We start from the raw sequence: 27,083 nt of genomic DNA, 5'->3' as shown, positions 1-27,083 counted from the left end.
TGATTTCCACGCAGACACCTTCCCAGGCAGTCACTGTGTTTCTTCTCCTTTAGGTGGAAACCAACACCCTCAAAGTACCTCCTGGGGAGGGGCAGTTCTTGCCTCCCCCATCTCTGCCAGGAATGGGGTTCCAGTACCCAGGCTGTCCACTGAGTCCCTTGTGCGGCTGGCTCGGGAGGGTCGTGCCCAGGAGGCGGAGGCGTGCTCTGTGAGCACAGGATGCAAATCTGCTGCAGGGTCCCAGGCAGGACAGAGATAGCCTGGGCCTGCTGGGCCCACCCACCACCCACCAGGGACCCAGCGGATCTGAAGTCTTTTCCATCCTTCAGACAGAAGGACGGGGAGCTTCTCCTCATTCAGCTCAGAAGCCCCGATTTCTCCCTGCGGAGCAGATGTGGTTGTGTGAGGCAGTGTTTCCAGACAGGGGCCTGGCCCACAGGGCCAGATGCGAAGGGGGCCTGGGGACAGGTTCAGGGGATCACCCTGGGACAAGCCTCCAGGGGCCCACTGCCCCAGGGCTGAGGAGACTGTGCCTGTGAAGAAGGAAGTGAGGGGAGGGGACGAGAAAGGGAAGGAACTGGCGCCAGCTGCCCCCAGAGGGAGCCCAAGCTCTGGGTCCTCTGGCCTGAGGTTTTCCTCCTCCTCCTGCAGGTGGGAACCTAGAGAAGGTGGGGGCGGGGTTTCAGGAGAATATTCACTGGTTCTCCTGGTGTGCCCTTTCAGGGTCATGGTCTCCACTGATAGGTCAGATCTAGGCCAGGGGTCTTCAGTTACCACAGTCGGCTCTGGTGTTGCCCACCCGGTTCTGCTGCTGCTCTGGGCCTGGATCTAGGACACGCTGAGGCTTAGACGTGGTCTCCAGGGAGGAAAGGCCAGGGGTGGGGAGGCTCCCGGGGGAGCGAGGTCCCTGTCTCCCAGCTTTGCCCCCTGCCCAGCACTGGGGCCTGGTGCCCTCGTGACCATCTGCGTGTGGCTCTAAATTGTTTGGCCGTTGTGCTCGGCTGTCTCGGTTTTCCCTTTCCACCTGCTGTGGAATCGTCCTAGTCTCTCATGGTCCTGTTTAAACAGCCTAGGGTCCACAGGGGCCACGGCTGCTCACCACCAGGGCCGGGGGCAAAAGAGGGGGCTGTGGGCCCGGCAGGGCTGGGTGTTGGGTCAACCACCTCCAACCCTTGGTTCTCTGAGGGCCGTCTTTCTAAGCATGAGCATTAGATTGGGAACATAGTAATTTTCATTTTCTAAGCATTTCTTGACACCTTTATGTCCTTTTTTGCCTTCATTTGTGAGTTCTCTGTGTGGTTTGAGAAGTTATCATCAACGTACACTGTTAATTTTGCCACTTTAATTTCCCTACTGTCCTTGCGACATGTCAGCACAGACAGACATGCATGAAAGGAGAAACGTCTTTGTCCCAGATCAGAAAAGTATGCAGGTGTGTAAATACTTGCCTACCACTTTTCTCACATCAACACTGCTCTCCTCTGTGCAAGAAACAGAACTGGGCCTTGAACCTGGGCACCAGTTTGCCCTCGCTTGTCGGGAGTGTTCTGCTAGGGCCTCACCAGAGCACGTGTGGTAAATAAACTCTTTAGAACCAAGGCCTGAGGTTTGCTTCCAGTTCCATTCACAGCGGAGCCTGAGACTTCACAGTGAATGAGCTTCCGGGATGTTTCCCTTCCTTCCGGACCTTTCCATGTGGTTACGCTTCACAGGGCTCACTAGGTCAGGACTGAACAAAATAGATAGTTGGAACATTTTGTATTTTAGAATTCCAAGTTTAAAATATGCGTTGATCCCTAAATTAAACTCCCGTGTCTTCTCTTTACTGGTACATGCTATTGCTCTTTTTTTGTTTTGCTGATTTTTACCAACACTTCACCTTGGATATGTGGGAGACCGAATTTCTGATTCAGTTTCAGTTTTCAGCCTCAGGAAGGAATGGTCCCTGCCTGTTATACTCAGTGCAGTTTGGTTATCTGTGCGTCCCACAAAGCTCGTGACTTTCAAGAAATCGATGCAGTCAGTAGTGCAGATGAAATATCAGTTTGATCAGGAAGAATGCAAATAATGTTAAAGCAAAATACATTTCCTCTAAGTAATTTGCTATTATTATTTATGCCATTTCAGTGGAATTTAAGACCAAAACTACAACGTGCTTTACATTTACAGTGTAGAAAGTTTGAATCTGGTGTCCTGGTCCTGAAGATGGAAAATCAAATGATGAATAAATGCATCATTCATTTGAATAGACTGAGCAACTGACTGAAGTGGTATTTGATTGATGGGAAGGAAAATGCTATAGCAGAGTTATGATAAGAACTTTAGCCCTGGCTGGTGTGGCTCAGTGGATTGACCATCAGCCTGCAAACTGAAAGGTCACTGGTTCGATTCCCAACCAGGGCATGTGCCTGGGTTGCGGGCCAGGTCCCCAGTAGGGGGTATGCGAGGGGCAGCCAGCTATGTTTCTCTTGCACATTGATGTTTCCCTCTTCCTTCCTCTCTTAAAAATAAATTTTAAAAGCCCTTTGTTAAAAAAACTTTACCATATGCTTAGACATGCATATATTAAAATTTAGAGTAAGGAGAATCTCAGTTAAATAGCTTCAGGTTGCTACTCCAAGGGAGGGAGGGGAGGACACACTTAGACTGAGTGTTCGATACCCACCTGGTTAGTGATTAGATTCTTTCTCCCATAGCAAGGGACAGATTAGAGCCGTGTTTCAGTGCCCAGCACACTGTAATGTTGTATCTGCACAACAGGAAAAAGGTTAACACTTCAGTCAATAAGCCAGTAAATCTTATGTTGGATGAATGTGAAATTTTGCTGGGTGTTTGGGCTATAGAATTATTTTTCAAGTTTACATACATATTTTTTCACACAATGCATTCATTTTCCTTTGATTTAATCATGGGTGTTTTAACATAAGCTGTTTTAAGTTAAAACATAACTAGTTAACTACATACATAACTACATAACTAAGTTAAGCAGTTTAACACAAGCTACTTCACTCCTAAGTAGCACCAGGTTCATTCTACCAGTTCAGACAAACTCAGGCAGACATGAGTCCAATGTGACGACTGTGTACGAACGAGGCTGCAGCACCACCTGACCCAGAGTGCAAGTCAGTTCCATTCGGGAAGGCTTTTGATTCATGAACATAAAAATACTTTATTTCAGATGCTTTCATTTTTAAGGCATGTCAAAAAAGAATTAAACGACTTCCTGTCGGGCTATGATAGGAGGGGTAGACGCGTGGAAGTGAGTAGTGGTGGCTTCGTAACTAGAAACCTTTGTGGTGACATGTGAAAGTATAAATTAACCCCAACAAACTCATTATTCTCTGCATCCTTGGGTGTAAAATTATGCATTGCTGTTTTCAAAAAGCTATCCTGTTTGTACGGACAGGGAGCAGTTACTGACACCCACTGTATTCCTCATTACGAAGCACTGTTCACTTGCCCCTCATGGACACAGAGCCACAGAGGGTCTCATCTCTGCTTCTGTGTGTGTGTGGATATGTCCGAAGCCGTGTGCATACTCTGGTTAGTCTGCTTTGGAGCGGCTCCGAGCAGTCTCACCTGGTTTACAGCAGCTGGTTGCTTTCACACAGCATCTCGGAGAGCAGACACGACACTCCCAGGTCTGCCAGACGTAGTTCTTTGAAGTTACGTTTTCTCGAAGGGTATGGCTTTGCTCGTTCAGGGGAGACTCTTTGGTGTAAAAATAACGAGTTTCAAACAGCTCTGCAGCAACCGCTCTCTGGTCTCTAGACTGCGTTGCCCTTAAGTTAACGAGCCTGTCACCCGGCTTTCCCTCTTCAGGGCCCAGGTGATCTCAGAACAGAAACGGGAGGTAAGCTCTCCTGTGCTTCGGGTAGGAGACAAACCTGCTTTTGTAAAACCTGTGGCTGAGGAAGGCAGACAGGGCCTGGTTGAAGAAGACACACGCCACCACCAGCCACCACGTCAGGTTGTGGAGCCCAAAGATGACGGCCAGGGAAATGTAGATCATCAGCTCCGCCAGGTAGTGAGGGGAGGAGACATACTCGAACCAGTCTCCAAAAGGGATTCGGTGGTTGCAGTGAACGACCGCTCCTGACATGGAGAAAGAAAGCTTCCTGAACACGTGAAGATGCACGAAGAAAGTCTGCCCATCACCCCCCGACTCGTGTGTGAGGAGTCTCCTTTGGAAGACAGTATGACAGACCTGCGTGCAAACTGCCAATCCGCACGCTCCCACTGTCTGCTGCCCATGAAGAACCACATGCTTAGGTCACACCACCAGGTGTAAGTAAGCACTAGAGGAAAGCGCATCATGCCACCAGTCCTCCAAGATACAAATTAGGAGCTCGGAATCCAAACAGCCTAGAAAGGCCTCCTCTTTTCTTCCATCTCCCAGTCACCCTATCAGGGGTTTGTGCAAGGCCCAGGGGAAGAAAGGCCTCCTGGGCCAATGAGGTGGGCTTTTCCCTCCAACCCCTGACCTCCCCCCACAGGGGCAGGAGGCAGCCGTGAGCACGCCTGGGCTGGGCCAGCAGCCCGACTCCCTCGTGGCTGGGCGAGAGAGCAGAGTGCCCGCAGCGCCATGGCAGGACTGGTGTTTGGAAAGGCCCATTTGACAGAGTATGGGTCGAAAGCAATGGTGTGGGAGTTACAATCGAAAGAGGCACTGTGCTTCCAGAGAATTTCAAGGGGAGGTGTCGTAAGCAACACTTCTGTTCAGACCCTTTGGTTTGGGCTCCAACAGAACAGGCGGAGAGATTCGACCAGTCACTGGGAAAGTTTTTTTTCAAAATCCTCACTGCAGGACATGCTTTTATTGATTTTAGAGAGACAGTGGAACAGAGACAGAGAGGGAAACGTCAGTGTGAGAGACAAACACTGATGTGTTGCCTCAGGTTCACACCCTGCAGCCTAGGCAGGCATGTGCCCTGAACGGGAACTGAACCCTCACCTTTTGGTATATGGGACGGCGCTCCAGCCAATGGAGCCACCGGCTAGGGCAGGAGTGTTTCTTATTTAGAGATGACGACATTCTCGGGAAGTACGGAGACTGAAATAATCACTACAGAAATGGCACCACGTGCAGTTGCCCATTCCACTGAAATTCTGAAACCTCTCACCATATTAGTAATTTCCATATCTCTTTTATAGTAAACTAATGATCTCCAAACTAATGACATCCAGTGTCTCATAAAATTTAGGTTCACTTTACTGATACAAACTTTAAAAAACAGCTCAGGCTCCAGAGTGCCACTGTGCAAGTTCAAATCTTGGCTCTATATGCAACTTGCTTAACCTCTCTGTGCCTCAGTTTCCTCATATGTAAAGTGGAGATAAGGCTGTACCCACCTCAACGAGTACTGTGAAGCTGTATGTAAAGCACTCAGAATAGGGGTTGGCACAAAATAAGCACTCAATAAATACTATTCCATCTTTAACATTTCAAAAAGCCTAGTACAAACTGTACCTGTGATAAGCCAACACAAGCTCACTAAAAAGTCAAGCTGTCTCCTTTGCCTGTAATTATACTAACGGAGCACAGACATACTAGTGCTCACATACTGGTTAGACACGTATGTGCAAACCAGGCCCCAGAATATGGGCACAGAATAGAATCGCCAATAGTAGGATTAGTCGGGCCAGAGAGATCTTTGAGTATAATGCTCTCATTTCACACAGGGGAAGACCAAGACCCAGAGAGGTGTCTCACCAAAAATGAATATTTGGCACATTAGTCAAGTAATTTGGGCAGGCAGGCAGGAAGAGAGTGATGGAACGTGGACAACTAACTTCTGAGGATTGAAACCCACATGCAGGGGCTCTGCAGGATGTCTCACCGGCTTTACTTTTCCTGAGGTTGCTGAGAATGACATGGCACTTGTACTGATGGACAGACGACCAGATGAACATCATTGTCCCGAAGACATGGAACCACCGAGCTTGCATCAAGAGGTTCGTCCCTAACAAATGGGCTACAGAAACAAGGATTATCTCATTAGTCGATGCTGCCAAATTTTGGAGGCTTGGAGAATTAAAAAATCATGCAGTCAGTAGAACATAATTATTCAGTTATTCTGTTCCTCAGGACTACAGAATTATCCTGATAGAATTTCCCACATCCAGGAGGAAGAACACCAAAGGAGACTGACTCCTCAGCCAGGGCAGCTCCAATGACCCCGGGCAGAGAATTTCATAATGATGTGTTCTCTTCTCCTTCTTCAGATGCTTTAAGCACAGGGTTCAGCTCTGTCTCTGACTCTCGTGCGGTGAGATGGCTTTGCGCTTTTATTTCTAAGCCTGGTCTTACGCCTTCTTTCTTATATTCTACGGTCAGGAAAACACTTTCTGAAGCCTCTCCCTGAGCTACTATCCTAAGCCGTCATCAGGGAGACCCTGAAGGCGGAATGAGGACTTGATGGGCCCCAGCCAAGGAAAATCCTTGGATGTGGAGGCTAAGGGTGGGGCTTCTCAGACAGAAGAGACATGTAAGCTCCAAGATGAGAAACAAAACAGTGTCCCTTTCTGATCACACAGAACCTAGCCAGACTGATTTCGCTGTAGGAAAAGATCTCCTCAAAGTATTACCTTCCTTTTCCTTATCCAACTATCTGGAAGAAGGGAAGAATGTAGGTCTTTTAAGAACTGGCCTGGGAAAAGCAAATCGAGGACTTCCCTATGACCGGCAGGAAGCGGTCAGGCTAGTCAGGGACTTGGTTCATGAAGCACAGTTGTCCACTGACAACAGGGACCGTCTGAGGCGCTGGAGCCAAGAGCGGCCCCTACAAAATGGATCCAGGTACGAGAAGCAGGGACCACGCTCTTCCACGTGGTGCCTGGAAGCGGGATTCAGCTGAAGACAGCCAATGGCTGATGGAGTCCACCAAAGTCTACCTGTGTTAATTTCCTTTAAAACCTTGCTCTATAGAAAGTCTATTTACAGTCTCCTATATTTAGTAGGGTTAGCCATTTACATAAAAGGTTATCTTTTTTCTAAGTTAAAAGTAAGCAGAATATGAAAAAATAGGGTTTTAAACTGAAAGAGCTTAAGAGCAAGGCACTGCAGGATTAAGAGCTGAAGCGAGGTTCTGGGCAATCCCTCCGCCCAGTGCCCTGCTATGAACGCGGAGAGACCGCCTGTGAGGACAGAAGACATGTGAGAGTGCGCTGGAATTGTGCCGCAGGAAGGGGAAGCACGTGGAGGGCCCGCACTTTCTGAGAGTCTGACCCGAGTAGGAGTTAAGGACTCACTCACTGGTCAGTTACTGAACGAGCGCCCACTGGCCTGGCCCTGCTGCAGGCAGGAGGCATACGCAGTGAACACATCAGGCAAGACCCCAGTTCCCATGCACTCACGTTCCAGTGGCAGCTGCCCCTAGACTGGAGCGCAAAAATCAACACCCAGATAACGCCAGGCAGAGGCGGCGCTCTGAGGGGAGGAAACACAACAGGACAGTGCCACAGAGAGGGAGAGTGGCTAAGGGAGATCCTTTAGGCACACGACCAGATGCGAAGATCCAGGTCATTCAGATGTCCTCTCTTCTCACTTTCACAAGAACCCTCTGATATCAGTGTGCATCCCTGACTACAGGTGAGGGCTCCGAGGCTCACAGAGGTTAAATGAACCGGACTTCGGGCTCGGGCCCACCTGACCCCAAGCCCCTTTCTATGAGACGCTGCAGCTGGCAAATGTCCCCCCGGGTATTCTCTCAATGAATTCCTGAAACCAGCTCTCCCTGTATTGTCCCCAGTGACCACAGATGACCTCTTGAAGGACAAACAGGTGAAGCAGAAGACAGCTTCAGGAAGGAGGGTCTAGAACAGTATTTCTGTGCTGAGTCTGCCTTTTCTTTGCTAGTTACACAGGAGGGAGGGCAAAGGAGAGAGAGCAGTGCCAGTGGGAACTAATGGACTGAGAGCCGGTGAGGCACCGAAGTGCATAGTGCATAGGCAAGTTCCTTGGGGTGGAAACCCACGCTGTTCCCCAGGGTTGCAGCCCAAATCATGACGCTGGGCCGCCTGTGAATGTCACAGCAGAAAGCTCAGGGAGGAAAAGCTGATCTGATCAGGTTCAGAGGATTTAAATGGAGAGATGCTAGCTGAGCAGCTGCAGCCAACAAATGATTGGTGAATTGAGAAATACCATTGATAACATGGACTTGAAAATCCCTCCTGAGGCCTCAGAGGCCTTGGGGTGTACCACAGCGAGGAAGAGGGGCACCCTGACCCTGACGTCAAACCGAGGGGACAGCTCACCCACTGAGGACGGAAAATACCCCGATTTTGGTCTCAGTTTACTGGGATGAACACTGAAGCCTCGAACTGAGCGGAAACAGTCAGGAAAGATCATCTACCCACAGTGTCTGGTCTGATGGAGACCAAGGCTGCAAGGTCAAGTTAACCTCAGCACTAAGAACTCATTTCCACTGCCCAAAATAATTTCATTCTTTATAGTAAGCATTTACTGCTTTTACAAAAATGATAGTCATATATGTTAGATATTCACATCCCCACACCAAAAAAAAAAACCCAACTTCATTTCCTCCTCATCAACAAAAGTCACGACCTTGGTTCCCTCTTCCTGGTTAGTGAGAGCTCACCATTCTGATTGACCACCATGCTGGTCTGTCCTCCCCCTTGGGCAGCCTCCCTTAGGAAAAGCTTTGAGTGAAGGTAACAACCAGAAAACCTCAATGGAGGCAAACTGGCTCCCTACTCCCTCTGCAAATCACAACCATCCACGAGGGGTCCAGGCCACCCGCTCCTCCTCTGCTTTTCTGATTAAACCCCACACCCCACCTTCTCCTTCCCTGGCCTCACCCCTGACCCTTCCGTTCAATATCCCAGGATGCCTGAGGCTTTGGGGGAGCAACTTCTTTGCTGATCATTCCTCCTGTTCTCGGGTGTCCCCTGCTTCCTGTCCAGCTCTTTTTCTAAATTTTATAAGGTTATTTATTTTTTTTTTCAAAAAACTCTATTGAGGAACCATTGGAAATAACTGACACATATAATCATGTATATCAAATACACAGTGTTTGATATGATCTGATATACATATACATTGTAGAATGATTACCAAGATTAACATAATTAACAATCCACATCACAGTTAACTTTAAGTGTGGGGTGAAAACGCTGAGCTATTCGGGAACTGTCAAGCGTACAACATCAGATGATTAATTAGAGTCACCATGCTCTACATCAGATCCTTAGAACTTACTCTTTATAACTGAAAATTTGCATTCTGTGACCTACAGTAACCTATTTTCCTCCAGCACCTGGCAACTAGCATTCTATTTTTTCTATGAAGTTGGCTTTATTTTTAGTTTTTTAATTAAAAATATTTTTATTATTGTTCAGTTACAGTTGTCCCTATTTTCCCCCATGGCTCTCCCCTGCCCAGCCCACTCCACCCGCCTCTCCCACACTGAAGGCCCCACCCTGCTGTCCTTGTCCCTGGGCCCTGTATACATGCTCCTTGACTTGACCCTTCCCCTTCAACTCTTGGCCACACTCCTCTTTCTCTCCAGATTCACTCCACATGAGTTCTCCAACTTCACTCCCATTGAGGGAAACCTCACATCCCACTTCGCCGCCCTTAAACCGGCCCTCCGGAATGCCTGGCACCGAACCATCTTCAGTGAAGGCGTGACAGGTTGGGCAGGTCTACTTTCAAACTTGCCCACAGCTCAGCGGACCGCTTCACCTGAAGAGTACCTCCTGCCCCCCGTGACTCAGATGACAGCCCGCAGGGACCACTCACCATTCCTGCCATCCATGGGCACCTGGCTGAGCACCGTTAAGCCGACGAGGACATAGTAGGCAAACCCATAACAGTACTGCACGACGTGAATCACGCTGCTGGAAAAGACGCTGACATAGAGGCACTCGAAGAGCCTTCGCCAGCTGTGCAGCCACAGAAGCACCAGCACTAGGAATGCAGACAGTGCCAGCTCATCCCCTGCAGTTCAGAAAGCAGCACATTCAGCATTCCTCTTTTCAGGATGAATGTTATGTTTTTATTAAGCAAAATCAGAGGTAGGAAAGGGCCCTAGAAATCATCTAGTCTGACACTTTCTTTTTTTTTTTTTTTAGCAGTGGGAAAGTGGGCCAAGTGGAGTAAACAGTCTGGCTCAAGGTTGCACGTAAGCTGGTGACAGAGCTGGGACAGAGTGGGGTCTCTCCCGGGCTGCACAGACTTGACTGGGAGGTCCGTCACTCCCAGGGTCTGGGAGTCTCTGGTCCCTGGCACTCATACTAATGACAGTGGTCAGGAAGGGTTCCGGGATGACCTCTCAGAAGCCGTACCTGGTGGGATCCCGGGGGTCAGGGGAGACTAGAGACACAGGCAACCAGAGACAGAAAGGGGGACAGTAACCGAGACAGGGAGAATTGTGCGCTCCTTTCCATGTTAAAAAAAAGAAACGATACTTTTAAAGGACTGGGATCCCTGAGATCTACCTTCCTACCTGCCTCTAACCTTCCACTCCAAGTCAGAAGACATGCTGGTTTTTAAAATGATAAAAAAACTTAGATTTTTAAAATGGGAATAACACCCCACCCCCCTCATAAGGATACGATAAGACTACAGTTCACTGAATTGTTACCACCCAAAACTCCCATCCCACCCATGGAACCAGCACCCAGATCCAGAAGCAGAACTCAGCCTTGTGCTCCCTTCCAGGTGCTGCCCCTCCTGCCACCCTCCCAAAGGTAAGCCCTGTCCTGACTCCCAACAGCTTCCATTAGCTTTGCCTGTCTTTGTATTTTAAATATAGTAAAACCTAATTCGAACTCTTTAGGAACAGATGAACACAAATAACCAAACAAAACTCACAACCAACCCTCCAAATACCAGCACCTCAGCAAGTCCCACAAAAACAAACGGAGAGATGACTCACTCCACTTACATGATTTCACTTATATGTGGAAGCTCACAAACCAAATAGGTGAACAAATAAAACTGAAACAGACTCACAGATACAGAGAGCAGACTGGTGGGTGAGGGACTGGGTGAAAAAGGTTGAGGGATGAGGAACGACAAATTGGTAGTTTCAGAACAGCCACGGGGACGGAACAGACAGCACAGGGAGCACAGTCAGCGATGCTGTAGTCAGCACGTGCGGTGCCGGGTGGGTGCTGGAGTATCAGGGGGACCACTCTGGGAAGTAAATGATTGTCTAACCACTATGTTGTATGCTTGAAACTAATACAACATAATCATGAGTGTAAACTAGAACTGAAAAGTAAAATTTAAAGTGCTTTAAAAAATTAGCATCAGAAACACAAAGCAAAGCAAATGAAGAGATGAAGCTGGAATGTGTTAGGTGGGATTCACCGAGGAGGCCTCCCCTCCCAAACAGGATTTGTGTCTGCTTTCCCATGGGACCCTCATCTTTTGCAACAGGCTCCTCTGGCTACAGAGCAAAGCACTGCTCCTGGGGAGCCACTGGTTTGGCCGCTGGACAAAGGGCAGAGAGAGCACTGGATTGGTTTTCATTCTGCCCCTCACCTGCTGCCTGACATTACCTGAGACCACTTTATTGTTTTCACCTTCAATTCCTTATTTTAAAATTGTTCTTCATCTGAGACAAAATTAACAACTGTTTTGCAATCAACTGGTCGATACCTATTAAGTCAATTTTATCATAAAATTAAAGCCTTATGGCATAAGATTTTTAGCTGGTGATCAAAAAGTAATTTTTTATCCAATTTCTGGAGTTCTGAGACATGATTTTGGCTGCACTATATATACAATAAATGCTTCAAGGCAAACACGAGGGAATCCTCAAAGCTTTTCCCCTCAGTCTAAACTTATCCACCCTGTGAAAAAAGTCAGAAGGAGCACAGCCAGACCCTGTGCAGCCCAGCACTTGCTGGGAAGTCAGGAAGGAACAGCTAAGTCTTAGCTCTGCCCAGATCTCCGTAAAAGACTTGGGGACTCCACTGTGCAAATGTACCATAGTTTTTTGATCCATTCATTTACTGCTGGGCATCTGGTTGCTTCTAGCACTTAGCTATTGTAAATGGTGCTGCTATGAACATTGGGGTACAAAGGTTCTTTTGTGTTGGTGTTTTAGGGTTCTTAGGATGTAGTCCCAGCAGTAGAATCGCTGGGTCAAAAGGCAGATCCATTTTTAGTTTTCTGAGGAAGCTCCATACTGTTTTCCATAGTGTTGTACCAGTCTGCTACATTTACACAATGGAATTCTATGCAGCAGAAAGAAAGAAGGAGCTCCTACCCTTTGCAGCAGCATGGATGGACCTGGAAAGCATTATGATGAGTGAAATAAGCCAGGTGGTGAAAGACAAATACCATATGATCTCACCTTTAACAAGAACCTAAACAACAAAATAAACAAACAAGTAAAATATAACCAAACACACTGAAATAGAGGACAGGCTGACAGTGACCAGAGGGGAGAGAAGAGGGAATTTCAGGGGAGAATGGGAAGGGTTTACAGGAACAAATTTGGAGGACACATGGACAAAAACTAGGGGGAGGGTGATAATGGGAGGGAAGTGGGGAGGGATGGATGGGTGGGCTGGAATGGGAGTAAAAGGGAGAAAACTGTACTTGAACACTGATTAAAATAAAATTTTTAAAAAAGAAAGAAAAAAAAGACTTGGGGACGTCCCCCCGGGGAGGCTAGGACCTGTGCAGCACTCCTCTCCCTCTCACCTGCAGGGAGGAGCCTGAGAGTGGCTGGGAAATAGCGAGAACAGCTTCTTGCAGGCAAGAAAGGCAGGAATGGGACACAATGCTGTCATTACCTTGGACCTGCGCAGCCTCGAGAATTCTGAGTAGCCCATGGAGCCAGTGTGGAAAAGGCGCTCCTAGGAACAGAGACCGCGTCAGGCACCACAGCAGGAAGCCGTTCCACACCACGGAAATGATGTAGAAGTGAGAAAAGTACCTGCGCAGGGAAAGCAAGGTAGGCCACCATCAGGGCCGGGCCACTTATTATGCAGACAGACAACTTTTGGGTGTCCTTCTCCTCTTTTCCCATCCCCAAGTCTAGTCATGCTTCTTAACAGACCCTGAATTCTACAGGTGTTCACATTTCAAATTTTCCTTTAAAATGATGGGACTGGTTAACTCATAGGAAAAATAGGCCTCCTGAAGTTAACAAGAACACGACTGACCCTGTTAAACTTAGCCAGAAGTACAAGGAGCAATCTCTCTAATTTCTGGGTAACTGGGTTGGGCTCAGGTTCCAAAAAAGGGGGCTCCAGGCACGGGCAGAGAGATCCCCGACTGCTAACATGAGCCCGGTCTGTGGGAGACCCCAAGATGTGGAGCGGTATGGCTGCAAGAGCGCGCAGCTGTTACACAAGGCGAGCACAATTCCCGGCTCTCAGGGCTGTAGGAAACCTACAGGTCTTCTAATTTGGGGTTTTCCCAGCGTTGACCTAAATTACTTAGATGACAAATATTAACTCATAAAACTAGGTTATCAACTCCTGCTGCTTTCAGCTCTCATACAAGTACAATGCCTACTTTGCAATCAACACACTTACAAATGAAGTACAAATAAAACCACAAAACCACTGGCAATTGCAATTAGCAATGTTACTTTGATGTGAAAGATGTTGGTTTGCTGAAAAATCACCTAACAGGGTACACAAGTTCACGTGTGGGTCACTGTTTTTCTCTATTCCAACCAATTCAGAATCATTCTGACTTTGCAAAGTGCCTGGAGGCCATTGGGCTTTTCCTGCTCTTCAGTGCATCACACACATATTAAGCCAACCCCTGGTCTCACTAGACTGTGACAAAGTAAGATGTCCTGGAGGCAGGAGGATTAAATATAAACTCTGGGTCTCCTCTTCCAGATGATCCAGAGTACTCTTGTACCAGAACTCAGAGCACCCCAGACCACGTCCACAACCCAGTCTAACACTGATCTAACCTGGACATTCCATAGTAACCCACTGAATTCTCCCAGCTGCCATTATAAACTCCATCGCTGGACCTGCCGTCTCTGAGCCATACCGTTATTCCTAATTCCGATCTTCTCCAGGCTCAAGAGTGTAGTTTCTTCAAAAGTTCATGCATCAACTAACAAGGAGACTCAGAGAGACATAGACTGACAGCTGTCAGAGGGGAGTGGGGGTTTGAGGGCTGGATAACAAAGGTGAGTGGATTAAAAAAACCAACATAAATTGCATAATGCTCTCTTCCCCACCCTGAAGCCATAAATGCCTTTCCAGACACTCAGAATAAAATCTAATCTCCATCAAGGCTTGTAATGCTCTGATGAGCAGGGAACTCCTCTCCTACCCAACCCTTCCCCTGCCCATCCTTCCCAGCTGGGTCACAGCCAGGGTCACTAGTCTTGCTCCTGATCAAGGAACCCTGCTGGATTTCCTTGGAAGCACTTACCAGTATCTGAAATTCTTTTGCTTGTTTTACAAGGGTTGTTTACATATTTACTGTTTGTCTTACAAAAACAAAAGCTCCAAGGAGCCTAGATGGACTCCTGGCACAGAGCAGTACCTATGAACACGAGTTAAAGGTGAGTGAAAGAGAAGGCATATCTCTACAGTGACCTTCAGAGCAAGCACTGAAGTCAGCTAATAAGCCAATTAAAGCTAAAACCTTTCTAAAAATTTCTTTGAAAAAATATTGATCAAGGACCTTATTATTTGTCAGCCGTTGACCCAGGAATACGGTTAACACAAGACGAATTTAATGTATGAGAAGAGTACGGTCCAGAGCAGGGGTCACCATTTTTCTTCCGTGCTCTGACCCCTTCGGCAACATGGGGACAGCTGCAGGCTCCTTCAGGAAGGGAAACAATTGTACTGAAATATAGGTAACACCACCACTAAAAACAACTCTGTGATATAGTTATACATGTGTTTCTTAATTAATGCCTGAAATAACAAGACCTATGGAATAACCATAGTATTCTTGCAGTGATGAAAATGTTTGGTTGAGGTCTCCAGGATTTTTACTGTATTTGGTTGGCCAAAAAGTCCAAATGGCTGTTTTTATAAAATAAAAGACACGTTTTTTCATTTTCACCCATAATTTTATTGATTTAAATATTTTTGAGTATATTGGCTATTTCCTGTGTGGTATAATATTGATTGTTCTCAATTAATGTCTCCATTTGATTGTTATCAACTTCAACTGGTCTATCTGACCGTGAAGCACCATCCAGTGAGAAATCACCAGCACCAAACTTTGCAAACTGTCTTTGACATGTTTGATCAGTCACAGCACCTTCTCCAGACACTGAACAAATCTTTTTTTGCGTTTCAGTTGTGTTTTTACCTTTCTTGAAATAATAAAGCAAAATACGCTGAAAATGTTGCATATTTTCCTTGATATTAAAATGGCTACACAAAAATTCACCAATTTTGGTAAGTTTTTTTTAAATGCATGCTGATAAGACAGCTGTCACAATACAATCTAACAAAATTGTTTAGAATGAAGTTAGACAGCTAAGCGTTACTAAAGCTATCTTACAGAAAAAACAAACTCTTTGGCCAACACAATTAATATTTTAAAAAAGAATATTGAAGTTCCTGCTAATTGTACTGTGGTTTGCTGACTATGCTCATCATTAAGGAAATTCTGAATTTCAGTTAGGGGTTTGCAAAATAAAGATGTACTTTTTTCCTAATTTGAGTTTGCCCGAAATGCTATCCACCGACCCACTGGACCACTGGTTAGAAACCCTCGCCCCAGTGGGGAAAGTCTGAACTGCTCTCTTTGCCTCCGGAGCACAATTCAATCGCAATGTTTCCGCAGCATTTTGAAATTTTAGAATAGGAATACGTCCATACACCATGCCAGGCAAGAGCACAGTGACTCATGTTTGAGGTTACATATTTACTCAGATGTTCTGGGATCAAAATCCTAGGAAGCAATAAGAAAACAAAACAAAACAAAACAAAACAAAAACCCTCCATCACCTTAATTAAAAAAAAATTCTAGCAGACGGGGTAATGGTCAAACATACATTCCATGAACTGATTTAAGGTTTTATTCTTGCCTTCTTAGTGAGGGGAAAAACACCCAAACAAAATTACCTAAACATTCTTTTTTAGGTGCAGAAACCTGATTTACAGCTGCCCATTTCTAAGTGTAAAATTATAGGTTTATTTTCATTTTTAAGAGTAGTATTGAATTCTGCACAAGGAAAAATGTTTAAATATAATATAATACCTAGGCATTTTTGCCCTTCATGATTGGCCTGGATTTGCTGTAAGTGAAAACAAATGTTTGTTTAAATTTAGAGAGAAAGCAAAACAAAACACCATTCTAAAAAGAAATGTTTGCTTAAAATTAGAAAAACCAAAACAAAATTCCACTCTACAATTCTGGGAGAAAAGGAGGAAATTATTTAAGAATCTAGTAGAAGTTAGGAGGAGCTCAAGGAGTACTGACTGCTGCAGTAATCACGGAGGGGGAGGTGCACTCTCTGTCTTGGCTGTCACAGAAGGGCAGACCCCAGCAGCAGCAGCAGCTGGGGAATGGGGGGCAGAGAAACAGGTAACTACAGGAATTGTCGGAATTCACACTAAGAAACCATGTTCCTTCACTTATTAAAACATTAAAAAATGACAATCTAGCAATGCTCTGCTAGAAAGTAGAAAAGGACAGGATAACAGGTAATTTTCACTCCAAAAGAGCCTTTAAGAACTAGGAGGTTTAACCAACTTGTCTTGAATACTCTTTCCTAGGGCCTCATTCCCTTTACGGTGCCTCAGAATGATGGCGTTCTCCCTTCCCAGGGTAACGCCTCATGACTCTTTCTCCCACACTCAAAAGTAGGGGCTTTACCTTTGTCTCAGAAGCCAATTTGCACTTTCTTCGGACCTCAGGAACGGCCTAGTAGAGGATTCAGCGATAACCAGGGTACTTTAATACATGAGAAACCGTGTACATTTCCTCCAGATTCCTTCCTAAATACCACTTTAAGATGTGTCTTCAAGATTAAAAAATAAAAGCCACTGCTATATTCCTACCATCTAGAAATGTTGGCTGACTCTTATCAGCTATGTTCTGAATTCTAGTAAAAAAAATGAAATTCCCCAAACCAAACTGTAACGACTCTTACAATTTCTGAAAGAATTCGGTTTAAGCCTTAAAGATTTACTCTTTCGCTGGGTTTGGTTGAGATCTGTTAAAAGGCAAATGAGCTTCGGGATCAAACTTGCCTAATAAGTGCATCATCAGCAATATTCACCAGGGTCATCTGCTGAGATCTTTAGGAGGGTCAGTGCAGCAGAAAAGGTGGGGCCAAATGTGGGGACTAGCATCTTGCCCTTTCTCCTGACTGGGAAGGTTATGGATCTGGGAGACAAATAAGGGAAACAGAGACGCAAATGACAGGCCTGACTTTATTTCTGTGAATTCTGGCTCTCTCGAGTTAGATTATGAGCCCCCAGAGTGCGGCGAAGGGGGCGGGTAGAATTGGGAGACAACGGAAACTTGAATTTGCCGCCAGGAGACTTGACCTAAATTCAGAAACTGCCATTTCCGCCAAGGGAAGGATGCCTTATGGTCACAAGTTCACGTTCCAGCGCGCTTGATAGTGCGCACGGCTCAGCTCTTAGATGTGCACTCGGCCCCCACAGCCACGAAGCACACGCGGGTAGTGCGTGGCAACGCGGCCAGTGCACGCCAAAGCGGCCAAGGTAGCACCCCCGGGTGGAAGAACCCGCTTGGGCGGGATAGGCCGGTTGCGTGCACCCCGTGCCCGCCTCTGCTGCCCTCTGCCGGCTGCACATGCCGGGCGCCCCGGGCTATCCTCGCCCTGGCAACCGGGACTCACACCCCGGCAGCAGTTACCTCTTGGGGACGTCAAAGAACCGGCACAGTGCCGGGCGCTGTGGCCCTCCATACTTGGTTTTCCCATAGCGGATCAGGTCCTGGAAGAGCGCAGAGCTGGGGAGCAAGCTAGGCGGCACAAGCTGCAGCAGCAGGCTCAGCAGGAAGGCGGCAGTCAGTGTGAGCCACACAGCGCGTAGGGGGTTCAGCACGGACCGCGCAACCTCAGCCCACAGAGCCATGGCGGACCGGCCCCACCGCGCTCCCAGGGCTTGCACCGCCTGCCGGCGCAGGACTGGCCTTCCGTACGCCGCGCAGCGGTGTTAGGCAGGCGGGACGTCGGTGACGCAGCGTGGGGTGGAGACGGGCTCCGCCCCCGCCCCCCCCACACCCCACCCCGGACTTGCCCAAGCCTGCGGGGACGCCTCCTGTGCCCATGGGGATCCCGGGACCGGCTTTCTCAGGGGCTCGTCCGTCGCTTTCTGTCCCTAGTCTCACTGTGGGATTCCTAGATGGAACCCCAGAATAGGATTCAAAGAAGCAAAACTAACGAGACCGTGTGCCTTCCAGTCTTCATCGCGGCATTTTTCTTTTCCAAGGGAAACAACCTTCAAAGTTCCATCTTAGGGCATTTAGCTACATTATGGTACAGTATCGCATTGGAATAACATAGAGCCATTAACGTGATAATTAGGAAGACTGTAGAAGCTCGGAAAGCTGTTTATGACAACTAACATCATAGGTTTCGTGAAAAAAATGCTGACTATAAAGTACATAGCTATGGTTGCAAACAAGTCTGTTAATACGAATGTGTGTATGTGTGGATGACAAAGGCACGCCATACGAAAAATGAATAGGATGTTGGGAATGTGTATAACCTAAACATGTAGAAAATCATCAAGTCAATTTCAATTGGCACAAAAATGAAAACGGTGAAAATCGTATTTTAAAAACATAGGTCCTCTCCCTACTAGAATTCCACTCTTTAGAGGGAAAGTTTGTAACTTCCTTTCTGTTTCTTCTGATATTAGCCTCCCGTAGTGATAATGCTATTTCTTGACTCATCTATTTTGAATAATATTAACTTTAAGTTGCAATCAATTTAACTCAGGTGATTTTTTAAAAAGGCTTTAAAATGTCAATTCCCAAAACTATGATCGTATGCCTATTACATGGTAGTCGCTGAGGTTTATAGGACAGTGTTGCTTCCTTTTTGGGGCTTCCCTTATTGAGAGTGGGTGGCAGGTGAGGGGTGGACAGGTGAGAGGTGGTGGACTGTCACCCTTATCCTAATGCAGGGTCGTCAAACTCATTTTTACCGGGGGCCACATCAGCCCTCTGGTTGCCTTCAAAGGGCCGAATGTAATTTCAACTCCTTAACAGTTGTAGAGTAGTTACATTGATACAGTCCTAAAATTATTTTGGCCCTCTGAAAGCAACGTTGAGGCTGATGCAGCCCCTGGTGAAAATGAGTTTGACACCTCTGCCCTAATGACATAACCCTCCAGCTGTGTTGAGTAACCTCAAGGAACTGAGTGATTTGAACTGTTAAGTGTGCCACCTGTTTAGAGTGTCACTTTTTTGTGCAAGATCACCTAAGGCTTTACTGATACCTGGGAAGACACAGTGAAACTCAGGAACTATCTAGGAAAAAAGGCCTTTTTGTATGACCAAGAATCTCTTTTGCAATGGTCACCCCTTTGTTGTTTCTTCCTTGTTCTTAGGTTAACCCTGCAGAAATGCAGCTGGCCTTTCTAGCATGTCCTTGCAGGAACCATGTTTTCTGGGTGAGAGGTTCTCTTATAGTTATCTGACCTGGGGAAAGATTGCAGAAGACGACAGGCAGGTGTGTGTGTGTGTGTGTGTGTGTGTGTGTGTGTGTAGACAAGAAAGATTGGAGCTGGAGGGAAAGATTATCCTAATTTTTGGGTCAGATTTGGTGCACAGCTCTGTGAGAAGTCCCTGCAGAGGGCAGTGGTTGAACAGGAAGTCACAAGTCAAACCCCACTGAGAGCACTGGTATATGTTGAAATCTTTCCTTGAGGGAGTTATTTCAAAAGTGGAAAACCAGCCTAAAGTCTGTTGGAGCATTCATTGCCAATAAGCATCAGTTTTTGCTTTTCTTTATTGAATTGCCTTCCCTACATGCTCAGCAAACCTCTGGCCTTGTGTGCAATCAATGACAATGCCATCCTTCCAGTAGGTCAGACTAACAACCTTAAACTCAACCTTCATCCCTGTCACAGTCTAAACGCAGTTTGTCAGCAAATCCCATTGACGGCACTTCAAACTATGAATCTAAAATTCAGTCACTCTGGAGTCAGCGCCTTACTGAAAGCCCTAGCCAGTTCAATATATAGGAAAAAGAAATAAAAAACCTAAGGACAGCACAGAAACAAACTGTCATTTGAAGATAATATGAAACTCCAATAGAGCCAATAGAAAAGCTATTAGAATGAATAGGAGAATTTGGTAAGGTTGCTGGATACAAAAATTCATTCATAAATATTGATTATTTCTACTTCCCAGGAACAAATAGAAAGTAAATGTTTCTTTTTAAATCTTCTATCTTCTCAGGAAAACATAGCACTATCGAGTGTGTATTACATTCTATGGAGAACTTCACTCTTAGGTCATAGCAATAAGAGTTCCTGGTGTTGGTCCTCTAAGCTCCCTCTGAAATGACCTACAGAAAGTAAATATTTAAAAGGTACCTTTGTCAATGGTATAAAATAGTATGTGTCTAGGAACAAATCTAATATAAGATATGTAAGCTTTCTTCAAGGAAAATAAACTGTTACTGATATTAAGGAAGATATTTCAGGGAGACAGATACTAAGCTCAGAGATTGGAAGACTGAGTGTGGTTAAGATGATCATTATCCTCAAACTGACTTATGGATTAAATGAGATCCAAAATAAACCCCAAGTTTTTGTGGGACTTAAGTTGATTCTAAAATTTACATGGAAATAGGAGGAGTTGAAGATGGCCAAGGCGGTCTTGGAGATGAGCACGAGTGGAGGACTCGCTCTCTGAGATGGGGAGACTAATACAGTGTGAGGCCTGTGGTGCTCATTTTGCAAGGTATGTAAATGTCTATTCACTATTCTGTACACCTGAAACTAATATGTCATGTCAAGTATAGTTAGAAATAAATTTTAATAAAAGAAAAAATGGACTAACACAGAGCAATAGTAATTATGTCAGTGTGGCATGGAGATGGCTGTAGAGGGAAACAAATAGACCACAGGAGATGACAGAGAGTTCAGAAACAGACCCTCATGCCCACAAACACTTGATAGATGAGTGAGGTTGCATGACACATCAGTAGGAGAAGAACAAACGTTAGCATAAATGGGACTAGGTCAAATGAGTTAATCAGAGATAGAGGAGTGGGGGAAGGAAAGGGAGACAAAGAGAAAGAAATGGAATCCCTCCCTCACTCCATTTATAAAAACAAATTCCACTCTGACCACTCCTCTTTGTCAGAGTCCTGCATCTCTTCCTAGATTGGCTGCTACCCCCAGCCCACCCACGATGAAGGTGACAGCTGAGGTACTGAACATTAGTAAAAAAAAGCTCTATGAGTGTAAAATGAAAGAAGTCTATGAACTGACCCTGACTGGCGTAGCTTAGTTGGTTGGGCAACATCCCAAAAAGCAAAGGGTCACTTGTTGGATTCCTGGTCAGGGCATGTGCCTGGGTTGCGGATTCCCTGGTTGAGGCAAATGCGAGAGGCAACCAATTGATGTTTGTCATATCTATGTTTGTCTCCCTCTCTTTCTCCCTCCCTTCCCCTCTCTCTAGAAATAAATAAATAAGTAAACACATAAATAAATAAACAAATGTTTAAAAAAGCCTACGAATTGGTAGATAGTCCTGGAAAAGTCCTCCTGCAGCCCAAGGACCAGATTACAGCAGGAAATGCAGCCAGAAAGAATCCCCTGGAAGGAAAAGCTGCAATCTCAACGAAAGTTACTAGTTGTATTTTTCAGTTGTTACAGGAAGCAGGTATTGAAACTGCTTTCACCAGAAAATGTGGGGAGACAGCTTTCATTGCATCTAAGGGTTAAGTGATTCCAACTGGACGGGTTTGTAGAGGAATAGCAACTAGTTCTTTTCTCAAAAGACATCCCGGTGTCAAGGAAGGGTACAAATTTTACTCTCCTAAACTGGAGATGTTTCTTAAGGATGATGCTGTAATGATCCACAGTGGCCTGAGGAACAACTCACTGCTGCAAAATTTTGCTCTGCTGGACTTGTTACAGGGCCAGAGTCCTGAGTCCTACATCATAAGTCCTGCTATACAGGCTGTGTCTGAGGTCCTGGAGAAATCCCAGTTGCACTGCACGCTGGTTGATAAAAAGACTGGATTTTGTGTTGATGTCACCACCAAAGAAATTGTTCTTGCTGATATTATTGATAATGACTCCTGGAGACTCTGGCCATCAGGAGATAGAAGCCAACGGAAAGACAATAGTCCTATCATGACCTCAAGGAAGTAATTTCTGAAAGGCTCCAGATGGGAAAGAGAAATTGTGGGTGGGTTGCCGAAGGTGCAGGAGTTGCTTCTGAAACCAGAAAGTCAGTGCAGGGTTGGAGTGTTGATGGGCTCGGCTTCTGATCTTGGTCATTGTGGAAAAATCAAGACCGTTTGTGAGAATTTTGGCATTCCATGTGAACTTCGGGTACCCTCTGCCCATAAAGGACCAGAAGAAACTCTGAGGATTAAAGCAGAATATGAAGGAAATGGCATTCCTACTGTATTTGCAGCTGGGGCCGGCAGGAGCAATGGTTTGGGACCAGTGATGTCTGGTCACACTGTGTATCCAATTATCAGCTGTCCTCCTTTCACTCCAGACTGGGGGCGCTCAAGATATGTGGTCTTCTCTTCGACTACCCAGTAGTCTTGGCTGTTTAATCATACTTTCCCCAGACAGATCTATGTCAGCTCAGTTTGTGGCTGAGAAATTGATTAAGCAACTATTTGGTGTGGGCCAAACTGTGAGCAAGTATATTGAACACGTGGATTTCCCTGAAGCAGGCTGACAAGAAAATCCGGGAGGGCATTTGATAAGATAGAACGTCATTATGGTTTTTAGGAGAAAAACTATGACTTTCTAGTTTAACTGCAGAAAAGAGAATCAAACAATATGAAAAGATTTTAAATCAATCAGGGAAAACAAATAAACTTTATTAGTGAATAAAAAATATAAATAAAATAAAAAAATAAATTCCATGTGGTTTAAAGCCCTAATGTGAAAGTCAAAAGTATAACCCTTCTGAAAGGTAACATAAGCCCTGGCTGGTGTAGCTCAGTGGGTTGAGTGTGGGCTGCGAACGAAAGCATTGCCAGTTCGATTCCCAGTCAGGATACATGCCTGGGTTGCAGGCTAGGTCCCCACTGGGGGCCACATGAGAGGCAACCACACATTGATATTTCTCTCCCCCTTTCTCCCTCCCTTCTCCCTCTTTCCAAAAATAAATAAATAAAAACCTTTAAATCTTAAAAAAATAATAAACGGTAACATAAGAGATTATTTTCTCCTGTATCTTCTAGAAGGTGAGACAGGATACCTCCTGAACTAATAATGGTAGGGACGATTTTTCTTTGTCAAGATATAAAAAGCAATTAGAGGAAAATATCAATACATTCTGCAACATTAAAACTAAAAACTTGTCTTCATGAAAAAAGACACTATAGAATGGAATTCAGCACATAGACTGGGAAAAGTATTTGCTACACATATAACCAATAAAGGATTGGAATCATGCAAATTAATGAATAAAACCAAAAACACAACTCAGTAGAAAAATAGGCCAAAGACTTGAACTGGCACTTCTCCAAAGAAATACTTAAGATTATCAACAAACATACAAAAATTGACCAATCACATTAATAATCAGGGAATTGTGAATTAAAACCATAATGGAATATGATCACAAATAAGTGCTGGTGAGGATGTGGAGAAAGGGGAAACCTTTTGATATTGGTGGGGGTGCAGGCTGGTGCAGCCTCTGTGGAAACCAGTATGCACATACCTCAAAAATTTAAAAATGGATCTGCCTTTCAATCCAGCTATCCCACTTCTGGGAACATACATGAAGGAATCCCCAACACTAATCCAAAAAAACATAAACACCCCTATATTCATTGAAGCATTATGTACACTTGTCAACATGTGGAAGCAGCCCAAGTGTCCATCGGTGGATGAGGAGATGAAACAACTACGGGACATTTACACAATGGACCTGGCCATAAAAAAGACGGTAAAAAGGCCGTAAAAAAGACTTTTTTACTCTGCCATAAAAAAGAAAATTTTACCCTTTGTGATAGTATGGATGGACCTGGGGAACTTTGCTAAGTGAAACAAGCAAGTGAGAAAAAGACAAATATCATATGATTTCACTCATATGTGGAATCTAAGAATCCTATTTCAAAATATTAAAGCAAAGTAACTCAGATATTATACAAAAAAGCTATCATTCAAGAATAAGATAATTTTTTAAATCAAAGGAATAAAAGTAGTTACTCATAGGGTCTTATTGTAAAAGACCCTCAAGCATGTTCTTTAGGAAGAAGATCATTGAACTTAGAAGGAAAGAGAGAGATGCAGTCAACAGTGGCAAGCAGTGTAAATGGTGAATGTGTTTACATGAATTACTAAGTAAGTAGTGACATTATAAAATGATAATGACAAACTTAGAAAGTATAAAAATAAAGTTGGAATAAAATAGTAGGTAACAGTTAAGATGGGATGAAGTAGTAATTAGTTTTAAGATCTTTGTGTTTGGGGGAAGGCTAAGAACTATGTTTTACTTAAAGTCTCAAGTTAACGTTACAAATATAAGGTCAACCAGTATGATTGAAATAGGATTGAAGCCAGTTGTGTGTGCAGAGGGAAGAAATAAAGAAAAATGTACAAATGGACAACAAACACATCAAAAGATCTTCAACATTATTATCCATTGGAAAAATGAAAATCTTAATCTCAATGAGATACAACTTCACAACCAGTAGGATGACTATAATCAAATAATAACAAGTGTTGTGGAGAAATCAGAACCCTCATACACCTCTGGTTGGAATGTAAAATGGAGCATGTGCCTTGAAAAACAGGCTGGAATTTTCTCAGAAAGTTAAACATGAAGATACTCTTTGACAATGTCACTGGTAGGTATATAACCACAAGAATTGAAAACATATCCACACAAAAGCTTGGCCATGAGTGTTCATAGTAGCATTATTTATAATAGTCGAAGGTGGATACAATCCAAATGTCTGTAAAGAAAACATGCATATCCTTTCAGTGGAAAGTAGTGCACCATAAGAAAGAATAAGAAACGGATGTGTGCTACAATATGGATGAACCTTGAAAACAGTGTAAGTAAAAGAAACCAGTCACAAAAGACCACGCAACAACACATTGAGGTTTGAGGGCAGATCATTGACACTCTGCTCTTCCTCTCCCAGCCCCCAGTTGCCATCTTACTTACAACTTCAGACCTATCTTCTGGGGAAGGCAAGAGCCCAGAGCCTGCTGGGCCTCCCAGGCTCCGTTTCCTTTCCCAAATTCGTCAAGCAGGTGAGTCATTCTTTCTCCCGTGGGGAGGACTGAGTGATGGGGACTGGAAACAAAGCCAGAAGCGGTCTTTCCATACTTCTTTTTTCTTTATCTTGGTAACCCCTGCAAACAGGGCTTGGGACTAATAATTGACTTTATTCACTCATTTACCAAATATTTACTGAGCACACACCATGGGCAAAGTGTAGAGTGAGGAAGACAGACTGGGCTATAGCCACAGAAGCCAGCATTTGGGTTGGGGGATGGCAACGCTGAACGTCTGGACAGTTAAACCACAGTCAGCCCCTTTCAGTGTGGGATGTTCCAAGTCTCAGCCCCGACACTCCTCTTGGCTTTGTTCCCACTCACGTTTTTGGCCATCTGCTGTCTCAGGGGCTGAAAGAAGGACACCAGCCTCAACCTTTCCCTTGAACTCTGTCCTAGTCTATCTAATTTTTAAAATATATTTTATTGATTATGCTATTACAGTTGTCTCATTTTTTTCTCCCCTTTATTCTCTTCCAACCTGTATCCCCTCCTCCCACCAGCATCCCCCCACCTCCTCCTTAGCTCATGTCCATGGGTCATACATATATGTTCCTTGGCCTCTCCATTCCCCATACTATTCTTAACCTCCCCCTGTCTATTTTGTACCTACCATTTATGCTTACTCCCTGTACTTTTTTCCCCATTCTTCCCTTTCCCCCTACCCACTAATAACAATCCATGTGATCTCCATTTCTGTGAATCTGTTCCTGTTCTAGTGTTTACTTAGTTCATTTTTGTTTTCATTTCTTTTAGGTTTGGTTGTTGATAGTTATGAGTTTGTTGTCATTTTACTGTTCATATTTTTTATTTTCTTAGGTAAGTCCCTTTAACATTTCATATAATAAGAGCTTGTTAATGATGAACTCCTTTAACTTGACCTTATCAGGGAAGCACTTTATCTGCCCTTCCATTCCAAATGATAGCTTTGTTGGATAGAGTAATCTTGGATGTAGGTCCTTCCCTTTCATGACTTTGAATACTTCTTTCCAACTCCTTCTTGCCTAGGTTTCTTTTAAGAAATCAGCTGATTGTCTTATGATTACCTCCTTTGTAGGTAACTGTCTCCTTTTCTCTTGCTGCTTTGAAGATTCTCTCCTTCTCTTTAATCTTGGGTAATGTAATCAGGATGTGCCTTGGTGTGTGCTTCCTTGGGTCCAACTTTTTTGGGGACTCTCTGGGCTTCCTGTACTTCCTGGAAGTCTATTTCCTTTGCCAGATTACGGAAGTTCTCCTTCATTATGTTTTCAAGCAAGTTTTCAATTTCTTGCCCTTCCTCTTCTCCTTCTGGAATCCCTATGATTTGGATGTTGGAACATATAAAGTTGTCCCAGAGGTTCCTTAGCCTCTCCTCATTTTTTGAATTCTTGATTCTTCATTCTATTGTGGTTGAATGTTTATTTCTTCCTTCCTGTCCAAATTGTTGAGTTGAGTCCCAGTTTCCTTCCCTTCACTATTCGCTTGCTATATATTTTTTTGTTTCATTTTGCATAGCCTTCACTTTTTCCTCCATTTTGTGACCATACTGAACCATTTCTGTGAGCATCCTTATTACCAGTGTTTTGAACTCTGCATCTAATAAGTTGGCTATCTCTTCATCACTTAGTTGTGTTTTTTTCCAGAGCTTTGATGTGTTCTTCAATTTGGGCCATACTTTTTTTGTCTTGGCTCACCTGTTATGTAGT

At 44.8% G+C, this 27,083-nt stretch overlaps 1 protein-coding gene, 1 non-coding gene and 1 pseudogene across 4 annotated transcripts; 1 reads left to right on the top strand and 2 right to left on the bottom strand.

The window, feature by feature from the left end:
- Positions 1–1,071: 1,071 nt before the first annotated feature.
- Positions 1,072–18,069, bottom strand: SRD5A3 (steroid 5 alpha-reductase 3). Of its 3 annotated transcripts, XR_006785187.1 has the most exons (8): positions 17,810–18,069; positions 12,775–12,917; positions 9,764–9,961; positions 5,841–5,975; positions 3,888–4,095; positions 3,580–3,711; positions 2,666–2,749; positions 1,072–1,729 (listed from the first exon to the last, which is right to left on the bottom strand). XR_006785187.1 is itself a non-coding variant. In XM_045834616.1 (6 exons), the coding sequence occupies exons 1-6, from the start codon at positions 18,028–18,030 to the stop codon at positions 3,585–3,587; spliced, it is 1,032 nt and encodes a 343-aa protein (XP_045690572.1). In that variant the 5' UTR covers positions 18,031–18,069; the 3' UTR covers positions 2,992–3,584. The 3 variants fall into 3 exon arrangements, 2 of the variants coding, with proteins under 2 accessions (XP_045690572.1, XP_045690573.1); XM_045834616.1 differs by lacking the exons at positions 1,072–1,729; positions 2,666–2,749 and having other exon boundaries at positions 2,992–3,711; XM_045834617.1 differs by lacking the exons at positions 1,072–1,729; positions 2,666–2,749 and having other exon boundaries at positions 2,993–4,095.
- Positions 18,070–20,349: 2,280 nt separating this feature from the next.
- On the bottom strand, positions 20,350–20,476 carry LOC123815999. Its single transcript, XR_006785211.1, has one exon. It is a non-coding gene; the product is annotated as a small nucleolar RNA SNORA25 (small nucleolar RNA).
- Positions 20,477–21,325: 849 nt separating this feature from the next.
- On the top strand, positions 21,326–22,862 carry LOC123815618 (annotated as a pseudogene).
- The last annotated feature ends 4,221 nt before the right edge of the window (positions 22,863–27,083 follow it).

The sequence above is a fragment of the Phyllostomus hastatus genome, unplaced genomic scaffold, assembly GCF_019186645.2.
Source record: "Phyllostomus hastatus isolate PE091 unplaced genomic scaffold, TTU_PhHast_1.1 phas_contig_196, whole genome shotgun sequence".
In the NCBI taxonomy this organism is placed as follows: Eukaryota; Metazoa; Chordata; class Mammalia; order Chiroptera; family Phyllostomidae; genus Phyllostomus; species Phyllostomus hastatus.
The sequence above is the reverse complement of the archived record's forward strand: the minus strand, read 5'-3'. Positions and strand labels throughout refer to the sequence as shown.

Bases quoted from the DNA above. Each gene is read 5' to 3' on its own strand.
- SRD5A3 (XM_045834616.1), bottom strand. From the start codon at position 18,030: ATGGCTCTGTGGGCTGAGGTTGCGCGGTCCGTGCTGAACCCCCTACGC. The intron at 12,918-17,809 runs GTAACTGCTGCC...TTCCCTGCGCAG, and splicing joins TTCTTTGACGTCCCCAAGAG to GTACTTTTCTCACTTCTACA. The intron at 5,976-9,763 runs GTGAGTGGTCCC...TTGTTTCTGTAG, and splicing joins GCCCATGGATGGCAGGAATG to CCCATTTGTTAGGGACGAAC.